This window comes from Engraulis encrasicolus, chromosome 3 (genome assembly GCF_034702125.1).
Source record: "Engraulis encrasicolus isolate BLACKSEA-1 chromosome 3, IST_EnEncr_1.0, whole genome shotgun sequence".
Taxonomy (NCBI): domain Eukaryota; kingdom Metazoa; phylum Chordata; class Actinopteri; order Clupeiformes; family Engraulidae; genus Engraulis; species Engraulis encrasicolus.
This window is the reverse complement of record NC_085859.1, coordinates 56,590,278-56,602,853: the sequence shown is the minus strand read 5'-3', so window position 1 is coordinate 56,602,853 and position 12,576 is coordinate 56,590,278. Positions and strand designations below refer to the sequence as shown.

Sequence of the window (12,576 nt, the reverse complement as noted above, 5' to 3'; positions counted from 1 at the left end):
TCTCTCTCTCTCTCTCTCTCTCTCTCTCTCTCTCTCTCTCTCTCTCTCTCTCTCTCTCTCTCTCTCTCTCTCTCTCTCTCTCTCTCTCTCTCTCTCCACATACAGTTGAGGACGATATTATTAGCCCCCCTCCTGAAATTTGACATTTCTCTGGATTTCTCAGTAAGAATGACCATTATTAACCGTTTCTGTTATTCTGGAAACAAATACACTGATGGAGATAATGTTCAATGAGTTGAATTTGGATTTTTCTATTGTTACGATGAGTTTAAACAAAAAAGGGCAAAAATGGCAAGGACAAAATTATTAGCCCCCTGATCATTAATAGTCAATATGGCGCCATTTATGAACCAAAACTGACAACGGGCTCTGATAAGTTGCTACCTAGGTTGGCACATGACCCACTAGGGATTTTGGCCCATTTCTTCACTGCAAAGTGTTCTAGCTGGTCCAAATCGCATGGATGCTGAGCATAGACATTAACCACATACTCTCAGTGTGATTGAGGATTGGACTATGAGCGGGTGATTCCAATATCATGGTTTTAGTGTCCTTGAAGAACCTCTGAACTAATCTAAATGTATGCTTTGGGTTACAATGTTGTTGGAAGACCCAGCAATCCAGATTCAGACCCAGACTCCCTGTGTCTGAGGTTGAATAACAGACTAAACTTGATGCACTTCCACTATGTGTAACTGTGGAAACTGCTTAGCCTCATTAGACCAAAGAAGCATTGGACACCTGCCTAGATGATTGTTATTGACCTGGCCTCACCTGGAGGTTTTTTCCCCCCCAAGAAAGACAGTTGTTAGGGCTTGTCATCATATTGGGCTTTGGGGGCATCATCACAGAAGAACCCCTTTACTAAAGGCAGTGCATATCAGAGTGTTATTGAGCTTTGCCTGTGAACATTTGAAAGTCAAAAATGAGTTTTGAACGTCTCTGCTTTCATCTGATGATATTCAATTGCACCTGCTTTGATGCATGAATTCTGCTTCTGTCAGGTGAAGAAAGGGATAGGCCTTGGATCGTTATAAGATGGTTTCCACAATTAAACATGGTGGTGGATGCATCATTCTGTGGCAGCCTCAGCCACAGGAAACCTTGTTTGGGTGTACGGCACCATAAAAACTGAAAATTATGATAGAATGTGGAAAGTGACCTTGCAAAAATATGCTCATAGAGGGAGTTAAGATCTTCACTGGATCTTTCAATAAGGTAATAACCCAAAACTTGCATGCAAAATAGTTCAAGTGTTCTTCAAGGATACTAAAACCATGGTCATGGAGTGGTTCAGACCTCAATCTTTCAGATAGTATTTGAAGAGTGTTGAAAATGAATGTCCATCCTCAACATCCATGCAATTTGGACCAGCTTAACTATTTGCAATGAAAAAAATGGGCCAAAATCCCTGGTAGGACATGTGCCAACATAGTTAACAACTAATCAAAGTGCCTGGTGTCAATTTTTGTTCATAAATGGCACTGTATTGACTATTAATGATAAGGGGGCTAATAATTTTGTCCTTGCCATTTTTACACTTTTTTGTTTAAACTCATTGTGAAAATGGAAAAGTCCAAATTTAACTTATTGGATACTATCTCCATGGTGTATTTGTTTCCAGAATAACAGGAACGGTTAATAATGGTCATTCTTAATGAGAAATCAAGAGATATGTCTAATTTCAGGAGGGGGGCTAATAATATCGTCCTCAACTGTATGTGTGTGTGTGTGCGCATGCCTTTTGCGCACACCCAGGCCTAGATCTTCTTATTTATAGCAATACTACGTAGTAGAGAAATGAAAGAATGCTCAGCGCTGATGTTGCAGAAGTCTGTGAACTCCAAATATGCAGGTGCTCTCGAACACGAAGGCAGTAGTACCTTGCTCAGATGTGGCAGATACTGGGCCAACTTCAGGCAACACTTGCATGGAGACGAGGAGGTTCAGTATTTTATTTCAATACTAAGTAGTGTTTTGTCTTTGATTACCCCATAGTAGTCACCCTAAAACAGGAGAGCTTTTCATCCTTTCCCTTTCATCCTTTGCACAAGGCACTGAAGTGTTGTTTTAATTGTAAATGTGCACTTTTAAATGTGCACTTGTGTCGGTGACAGCTTGTTCCTTGTCAGTACAACTAGTTAGACTTTGTTTGTTTTGACAGGAACCGTGAGCAAGACATTTACCGTGTGCAGGCATCCTCCACTTGTACAATAGTTACCGAGCAGCTAGAGTCAATTAACCTGCCAAGCATTCCACTCCTCATTAAGCTCTCCCCTGCTGCACCTGAATTAACACACTAATTGACATGGGTGATTGATTTTTGTTTCTGCCTCATCCAATCCACTGTGCATTTTTACACCCTGAATATAGTGGAACAACTGCATTAGTTTATTTGACTGTCAGATATTTTCACATTTCAATCCCTGAAGCAACAGAGAAATGGTGTGTTGAATGAGCTGCTTGAATGCCTAATGGACAGGTAGAGTGACATTAGAAACACTCTACTGGGCCCTACCGTGGCTGATATGGTAGGGCACACGTTTACCACTCGGCAGATCCGGGTTCGATTCCCGGTCCGGGTCCTTTGCCGGTCCTTCCCCGTCTCTCTCCCGGCTCGCTTCCTGTCTCTTCTCTACTATACTGTCTCACAAAAAAACAATAAAGGCTGAAAAGCCCCCCCAAAAATTATATATATATAAAAAAGAAACACTCTACTGAGTTGAGAGACTCTGGCACCTCAGACTTCCCCTGTTATTGGGAAAGTTGTAGAGTAGTAGTCGAGAATTGACGGACACACACACACAATCGCACACACACACAATCGCACACCCCATCGCATGGTCAGACAAGGAAATAGGAGTTACCACACCACACTACAGGAGTCAACATACTGTACATACATACAAATGAATGGGGATAGTCCTTCAACACCAAAGTCAAAGACTGATTTCTCAGAATTTCATGTAACAGGTGTAAGTACAGAAGATTGAAATTGACTTTTAGCACAGAAGATTGAGAACTCTGAAGAGTGCTCCTCTGTACTTGTCCGAGCCGGCGATAGACATACAGTAGTCAGATAAGGTGGTCGCCTAGGACGCCAAATGTGCTCGGGGCTCCACATACCTTGGATGCACCATAGCAACACCTGAAAATCCCACTGGATTAGAATGTCACGTCAAATGAGACATTCAACTTTACATTGACGATTATTCATGGCTACTCAGTAGATACTAGATCAGCTGTGCTCGATCTTATGTACGACACTATGTTTACAGATGCCAATTTGTAAATGCACAAAAAAGGAAGAGGGTGCTCGCCAAGGGCATCATATTGGCTAGAAACAGCCCTGTCCACTGCACAGCCTCTCCCTTCACACGCTATTGAGTGGATTGGCCATGAGGCATGCTGGGGCATTTGCTTGGTGAACTGATGATGATTTTGGCACTGACAGAGTACAGCAGTATACAAGTAATGTAGCCTAGAACAGATAGAGAGCAGAAAATAGTGGAGGACCCTTGCAATGTAGTGCAGGTCCTCATGCCACTACACCACAGCTCTTTGAGTCAGATTTAACTATTTGTTTTGGCTGTTGTGGTCAAAATAGCCCATAATCGATGACTTAAAAATGTTGTCACACGCTTCACATGGTCCATGTAAACAGGTGAATTCAGAATTGTAATCTGATTAGTCTAATCAGAATAGAAAAAAGTGCTGCATGTAAACCCACCTATTGTCTCTGTCAATGCCTGGCCGACTGGTCTTGGCTAAAAAAAAAATGCCCGGCCTGGTTTTTCATCCCAGTCCAGCCCTTCTCAACTCCAGGGTTGCCAGATGAGACTGATGATTTCCAGCCCAAAAAACAAAATGCTCAAACCCCGCCTGGAAACACCAAATCCTTCCCAATTTGAACTAAATTCTATTTACATGGCCATAAATCTGCAGAAAAAAACTGCCCAAATGCCATTTTTACCCGCAGACACCCATCCTAAGCAGTAGACTTGGCGGGAAACCGCCCAATCTGGCAACATTGACCACCAGTGTGTGGACTCCCCTCTGTGGCCCTGGAGGCTGCAGGCTGCAGTAAATAAGCTGCGGCAGACTGCAGACAGGCAGCAATGTCCTCAGTAATGAAGGAACTGATCTTTTCATTAGGACCCCTGTTGGAATCGCCCTGCTGAGTGGCGCTGAGTGGCAGAGGGGTGTGTGTGTGCGCGCGTGTGCGTGTGCGTGCGCGCGTGCGTGTCTGTACGCGTGCGTGCGTGTCTGTGTGTCTGTGTGTCTCTGCATGAGTGCGTGTGTGTGTGAGAGAGAGAGATAGAGATGAGATAGAGATAGAGATAGACAGAGAGAGAAAGAGAGAGAGAGAGAGAGAGAGAGAGAGAGAGAGAGAGAGAGAGAGGGAGGCCCTTGGGGCTGCCCATGCTCTGTGTGGACATGATTAGCGGTTAACACAGGGCCTGGCCAATGTTAATGCTGCACAGCCTAGAGAACAGTGTGTGCATGCAGGTCAACGTTTGTGCATGCGTGTTTCACTAGGTGAACGTTGAGCTCCTTTAATTTTATTATTTTTTTCCCCCTGCTGGACTGCATCACATACTAAGCCGCAGATAGTACACACACACACACAGACACAGACACACAGACACACAGACACACAGACACACAGACACACAGACACACACACACACACACACACACACACACACACACACACACACACACACACACAGAGACACACACACACACACACACACACACCGAAAGTTCTCTGTTCCCTGGTTTTGTGTGTATTCTTGGCGTACTGCCTGACGATGTGTAGCGCAAGGGTTCCCAAACTTTATCATGGCAAGGCCCCCCACATACCGTTGTATTGCAGCCAAGGCCCACCTTACATGGGTCATGCCACACTATTTTTCTTTGCATCCCTTTTCAAAATCATAGTCTAGGTCAGTGCCCCACTGGAATATACAAAATAATAACTTGACAACAATAGAAGTAATGTTCAGAGATGCAATAGATTATTGTAATGCAGTTCTTAACTAATGGGAATATTGTTAACATTATTTTGGTTTATTGTGATGTACATTTTGCTGCACAACATTAACTGTGATTATTATATGGTGTGACGTCATCGGTCGAATGCTCCATTCATTTCAACGGGGCTCCCCAACGTTCGCACGTCTGTTATTTTTCGATAACGGACGGGTTGGTCTATAACAGACCGCTGTCAATGGCAACAAGACTTTTCACTGCTAAAGCGACTTTTCAACAAGACTCTAATCAGCTGCTGTGATAGACAACACCTGTTGTCCTGGCTACCTAGCTGTTGCCTAGTGTTCCACAACGGCACTGTTTTGTTTTGCGCAGCAACAATCTTAACATTAAATAGGCCTAAAGAAATGTCCCCGCCATGTGTGAATCATTTAAGTATATCCATATAATAAGCGGGTTAACTTTCGGCGAGTCGGTCGCTTTGTGGAATAGCAGCACGCTCCGCGTCGGGGTCTAAAGATTCTCTCTGTCGTGCTGCTATTCCACGGTAGCGACCTTCTCGCTGAACGTTAACCCTTACGTAGCCTACCCAGAACCAACACAGGTGTGGCTAATTCACCTTTGGCTAAGGCCCGCCCTAAAGTGCTTTTTGACCAATCACAGCGCAGCAAAAGGACGACCTCGGACAAACCTCGGACAATTTTGACAGCGCTCCATTGAACTCAATGCTGAAATCGCATGTTTTCAAGTTGCGAGATACGGTCGTATTATTAAAATATGATTGGAAATTGTGCCTGGGGTATTTGTGACAAAGGTGCAAGTTTCCCCGCGGTGTAAATAATGTGGTAATCGCTTTCCTCTTTACCTAAAACCGGACTAATATAGCAGCTGGATAGTCTGCCTTGAAGGGTCTCGGCAGCCTCACACTCGACACACTGATCAAAACATACTTTGTGTGCTCTGATCATGCCACCATCTCATTCGTGTCACTTTTCAGTAAGGTTTTAAGCAAACCCACGAACCTGTTTCAGGAGTAGGATTTTGGATTTCTGACCTAATTAATGAAGAAACACCGCTAGCAAAGTTAACTATCGGTCACGGCAGGAGTGTTTTGACTAGCAGCTGATGGATGTGATTTTGTTAAGCTACTGAAGATATAAACGCCACACGTTAATGTTACACATTAGTGGTGGCTTTGAAGATGACTACAGCCATCACCGTTGTGTGATTTCTTTTTCGTCTAGCAAGTTTGAGTAAGGGCTCAAAAGATATGAGAGCTCGGCTTACCATGGTGCTGGTTACAATTCCCAATATTAGAAGAGCCCATAACAGCTGTGATGCATCGCATGACCGTTCAGAAAATAAATACTTAGATTCACAATACTATGAATGCGTTTTTTTTATTTATTAGGAGTGAATAACTGCTGCGATTTGCAGTCACTGCATAAATCACGTTGATATCTCAGCATTGAAAGTTTATCTGTCCGACCTAGCAACTGTAACTAAAGAGGGCGGGGCTTAGCCAAAGGCGAATTAAGGAAGGCATGGAACACTGAACTGTCATTTTTTTAAATTATTTTAGAACTCTGTAGAATACTCAATGGCAACCACTGCTTGCTGTGAGGACTAATTAGTTAGCTGCTGGGCCTAGTGAGTCAACGAGAACAGGTGGTGCCAATGAAGGGTTCTGACAGTTACTTTTCAGTGTTCATTAGCTAAGTTAGTTTACGTTATTTTACTACAAATGCTATACACAGGTTGTCAATTTTTGTTTTCCCCTGGCTGTGCAACTCTAGCTGCGCACAACTCTGTCTGTCTGTCTGTCTTGCACTGTCTTGCCCCGCCTCACAACACTGTGTATATAAACAAAGCAAAAAAACATGTACCTGTATACATGGGTTCTCAATTTTTGTTTTCCCCTGGCTGCACACAACTCAACCACTGATTGTTGGAAACCGGCCGCTGTCGTCAAAAAATTAGCTCACATGGTTGGCTGCCAGTGTCTTGCCCCTCCTCACAACACCGTTTTATTTTTAAAAAAAACTTGTGTATGCTTTGGTCCAAAAGGCAAGTGCACGTTTAGCATTTTGTACAAGAATGCAGTCTAGTTAAAAAAAAAACTGTGCTGTAGTTTTCCTGCCTACCTGCCGCGGCACCCCTAGCGTCCCTTCGCGGCCCCCCAGGGGTCCCCGGCCCCCCATTTGAAAACCACTGGTGTAGCGTACGCACGCATGCATGCAAGCACGCACACAAGCACACACACACACACACACACACACACACACACACACACACACACACACACACACACACACACACACAGGAGATAAGCACACACCCTACTGCCTGCTGGTGTGTGTCAGCTTGAGGCTCCCAACAGGAGGCTAATTGGGGTAGCTTTAGCAGCTAATGCAGGGAGACGCTAATGTGACTCCCATCACACATCATCATTGTGTGTGTGTGTGTGTGTGTGTGTGTGTGTGTGTGAGCACTAATGTGCTCACTCTTGTTGATTCCCATCTCACATTATCTGATTATGAGGGGTGTGTGTGTGTGTTGTGTGTTGTGTGTGTGTGTGTGTGCGCGCGCTTGTGTGTGTGTGCCTGTGTGTGTGTGTGCCTGTGTGTGTGTGTATGTGTGTGGGCCTCTGTGCACATGTTCTAGTTCAGTGGTATATTGGAATAGTGTTTTATTTAAACTGTGTAATATTCTAGTAGTTCATGCTACCAATTCACAAATGTTACCTTTTTCATGAATACTTATTACCTCTATCAAATTCTAAGTACTCAACTGCCTCTTTGCTCTCCTCTTTCTGTTTTTCCCTCTGTCTCCCACTCTGTCTTGCTGCGTCCTCCTATCCTCTGTCTTCCTCCTCTTTCTCACTCTATCTCCCCATCTCACTCTCACTGCACTCCATCTCACTGCCGCTCTCCCTCTTTCTCTCTCTCTCTCTCTCTCTCTCTCTCTCTCTCTCTCTCTCTCTCTCTCTCTCTCTCTCTCCCTCCCTCCCTCCCTCTCCCAGCCTCCAGAGGAGATCTACTCGGCGGGCGACTCAATCGTGATCAAGTTCCGCTCGGACGACACCATCAACAAGAAGGGCTTCCACGTGCGTTACACCAGCACCAAGTTCCAGGACACGCTGCACTCGCGTAAGAAGTGACCAGCGGTGGGGGCCGCCGGGAGAGCGGGGGCGGGGGCCCGCAGCACGCTGGGTGGGGGGCCGCGAGAGAAGCGTATCAGGGGCCCCCCCAACAACAAGGGCAGGCGGCGACAGCAGCAGCCCCAGACGCCCGTCGCCCGGAGACCCCCGGCCGCCATCGCCAAGACGACGACAAACAACAACAATAACAACAACAACAACAACAACAACAAGAGCAGCATCAACCGCAGAAGCAGCAGCAGCGGCGGCAGCAACCAGACTGGACGGACCAGCAGAAGCAGCAGCAGCCGCAAAAGCAGCGCCAGCCGCACCTCACTAGTTCCCAGGGGCTCTGGCGCCACCTACTGACTATGAGGAGTATAAGCCATTCCACCGTAGACCTTGTTTTTACCTTTTTTATGGTTATAATTGGGTGGGTATGGTGGGGAGGGGAGGGGAGGGGGAGAGAAGGCTATGAGATGGGGTGGGGGATATTGGGGGGGGGTTCTGCTGTGTTGTGGGTTATCCTTATGGTTTTGGGCTGGGGAGGTTGAAGGGTGATAAAATAAATGGGGTGGGGGGGTAGGAGAATAAATTGACCCCTGGATTGTTGTTTGTTTTTGTTTTTTTCTTTGTTTTATTTTAATTGTTGTTTTATTTTCTTTCTTTCCTTAATTTTTTTTTTAAAAAAAAAGAGAAAATAAGCCTCCAAAATGAGAGCAGCACAAACACACAATGCATTACATACACAAACAGAACACACAGAACACAGACACAGAAGTTTCTCAGGATCTCCAGTATTGTCGGCCATCAGGCCGTATATCATACATACCTGTGCTACACCGAGGCCAGTTCACACATCGAGTCTATATATAGTATATATATATAATATAATATCTATATATACGGTCTATGAGTCCAGCACACCACATCACGGTAGGGGGATACTCAAAGGGGGTATTGGGGTGGGGAGGGCAGGGGAAGTTGGGGACGATAAGGGGGTGGGGGTGTAAGAAGGGTGGGGGTTAAGGAAAAGGGGTCCAAGCCAGATTCTCAGACTCCATCCTTCTATGTTCCGGAATCTTCCTTCACCTGTGTCCCTCGTCTCTCTGGCTTACTGTCTCCCTCCATCGCCACGAACGGACAAACGAAAATAAGAATTAAAAAAAAAAAGAAGAAGAAGAAGACAGAAAGAAAGAAAAGAGGAGTCTGCGTCCAGAGATGGATTTGCAAAAACACAGAACATGACTTGAGTTTTTTTTTTCCTTTGACACTGTATGTTTGCAGCAGAGGCGCATGCATGTACTGTATTAACCGCTCCGAGGGAGAGACAGACAGAGAGAAAGAGATCGCAGAGCATCGTTTGTATCCATGGCAATGGCAGCCCACCCTTGCCGACAACTATTTGTAATAACGAACAAACAAACAAACCGTTTCCCTGGCAACCAGTCCCAGGGTGTCCTCCTCAAGTACAGAACCGTTTAGCAAGGCAAAATGAATGAAGCAGTTACCGCATTAAAGGACTAATACCTGAAAACGATGCCCCTGTGTGCTTGGCTGTGAATTTTTTGCTTTTTGTTGTTTTTTTTCCCCCCCCATCACGGGAACGATGTAAATTAGCGGAGTGTGTGTTTTCACTTGTCACCTTGCACAAGCAGTTTGCACATACATGTATTTGGGAAGCGGTGGGGAGTTTTGGTAGGTTTGCCATTGCTTTTGTGACCAAGTGAAGGGTATTTTTTCACTTGCTACCTTCCTCAAGTCGCACACACAGTTTTGGTAGAGGTGGAATGGAGTGGAATAGGCTAACGGGTAACTTGCTATTACACAAGCGACACATGGTTTTGGGGCATGGTATCCTATTTTGCCTTCACAGGTTCACTCCAAGGACAGCGAACACCATGACAGTATTTTCAGTGTTTCACTGAGGAGGAGGGTGAAATTACACTGCACTTATTGGGAATGAAAATATGCTGATAATATTCCATCTCAATTACTGACATCCTCCTCATGTTATCCCTCATGTCTCCCTTTTCACCTCTGTCTGACTATGGCAAGGCATCTTTTTTTAACATCAGCATTAACTATAAAACCAGAAATACTGGAGGTAGGTGATTACAATTTGTGTTCTGTTTGTATTTTTTTGCCTTTTTGTAAATATAATCCTCTTCCAGTAGTGGAAGGTGATTGTGGAGTCTGTATGCCCAGATACACGCAGGCCTAATAGGCTACGTCTATAAATGTCTCCACTGGCAAATGGATCCATGTCGCAACATGAAAGCTCAAGCTTCAAGATACAAAAAGAAGTCAGGGGGGTATACTAAGAACATGGTTAAGTGATGAACCAGGGTTAGGTACCATACAGAAAGTAGTACACCTGCTAATAGATATACCTGCAGGCATCATTTAGTTAAGAAAATGACGACTCTGGGCTCTTCTATTAAATTCCTTCCCTCTACCACAAGGTTAACTTAACCTGGTTTAGTACTGAAGCAGCTTCTTAGTATAACCCCTTGGATGGACGATTTCTCTGTGTGATGCACAATCATAGGTGTGCACAGGTGGGGATGAGGTGGTGCTAAAGCACCTGCCCATTTGTCCTACTGGACAAAAAATGCAATTTTGTCACAATGTACTGTGGTCCATGTTGACACGATCCTTTACAACTGCTTGATCAAAAGCATGATGAGTAATGCCCAATACAATGTACCTGTACAGCCTCTATAGAAGGGGTGTCAAGCATAAGGCCTGGGGGGCAGATGGCTTAATGAGGTATAATAGTAAAGTGCGCTCTTGTTATTTAGCCATTATCAATGACGAATTGTTGAGAGAAGGTTGAAACATAGGCTACTTAATTTTGATTGTTTTTGTTGTTGTAGGAATTTAAATGAAAAGGTTAAGTAATATTTGAAAATAATGGGTTAATAATAGGCTACTGGTTTGTTGTTCTGTAGAAGTACATATTCTGTGTGTGTGTGTGTGTGTGTGTGTGTGTGTGTGTGTGTGTGTGTGTGTGTGTGTGTGTGTGTGTGTGTGTGTGTGTGTGTGTGTGTGTGTGTGTGTGTGTGTGTGTGTGTGTGTGTGTGTGTGCGCGCGCGCGCGCCACCTCACTCTTATTCTGTCCATGCATTGTCTTTGCATTTCTAGTTAGAAAAAAATGAGAGTTTGGGTCCTAGGCAGCAATCAGATCAACTGTAAAGGGCTCTGCATACTTCACGTGCGCACTTTGTCGCGAGTGGCGCGAGAACCATTAATGACGTCATCACTTGCGACAGACTATTCATACTTCAAAAGCGCCTTGCTCGCATTGTCGGAAGTGCCCTCTGCTGTTCATGAGAGAAACGGCAGTATTTTTCGCAACTCGCAGCGTGAGTTCTACTGATGTATAAAATAGAAAGCCAAACACGGCTGCTGTAGGGCTACTGAACGTCTGACTTGTGACTTACCACATTGAAACATATTTTTTTTGTTGTAGCCTACATTGCCAGATAATTCCAAGACCATGTGAGAGCATTGTTCTGGCGGCAGAATTTATAAATAGATCGCCGAACACAACGTGCTTCTGAAAAAAGTAAACAATTGTTTCACTGAACAACATTTAAGAGAGAAGATAAAATAACTCTCTGACATTTTATTATCCTCAAAATGATGCAGGATCCATTCTGTAGTAGCCTACAGTAGTTGTAGCCTCTCTTCGCAACTCCTGCTTTGTCTGCCTATCTGCGTGGTCGCTGGTGGCGCACGACAAGTTAGAAAAATCCTCGTGTGCACGACGTGGCGACACGCGCCGAATTTTGAGCTTACGACGGGGGGCGTGTCGAAATTTTAGGTCACGTGACGGCGCGCGCCATCGTCGTGAGTGAAGTATGAAGGAGACTAGCACCACTCACGACTAGTATGAATCCCCCTTAAGGGTAGGCTATTTTGACACAGGGAGTTACAGGGATGTGGGCAAGTTGATTTGAAATAATAAAGGGGCGGATTCTGCGCAGTCATGAAAACTCTCCTGCAACATACAGGAACTTAAACACGGGTCATTCGAGGGGCCACTTTAAATTCCTCCAAGGGCCATAAAGGTCCTCCAAGGGCCATACTGTGAAGACAAACCAGGGTTTCCCCCTGCTCTTTAGGCCTATATTGAAGGCAGCCACCTTTAAAACAGACCCCACCTTCTTGGTCCCCTGAATATAACTGATATAATATGTCAGATTTCATGGCAAGCTGCATAACATCACAATTTATATCGGGGCCGGATAAAACCGCCCTCGAGACAGGTTCCCCACCCCTGCTTTAACAGGTCATGACAAATGTCTGGCACAGTAGGGAGCAGATAGCCTTTGCAGATACCCTGCATGAACTTGTACTAACACATACCCTCAATGATTACCTTGTCAAATTATACAAACAGTATTAATTCATGTTATTAATTGGCTTTGGAAAGT

General features: G+C 44.8%; 1 protein-coding gene across 1 annotated transcript in view; it reads left to right on the top strand.

The window, feature by feature from the left end:
• The window catches only part of bmp1a (bone morphogenetic protein 1a), a 128,476-nt gene extending 119,885 nt beyond the window's left edge, over nucleotides 1-8,591 (top strand). The window contains exon 20 of the mRNA XM_063195757.1: nucleotides 8,018-8,591. Within this exon, the coding sequence (XP_063051827.1) occupies nucleotides 8,018-8,155 (138 nt within the window). The 3' untranslated portion in view covers nucleotides 8,156-8,591. The remainder of the gene's footprint in view (nucleotides 1-8,017) is intronic.
• Nucleotides 8,592-12,576: the final 3,985 nt, after the last annotated feature.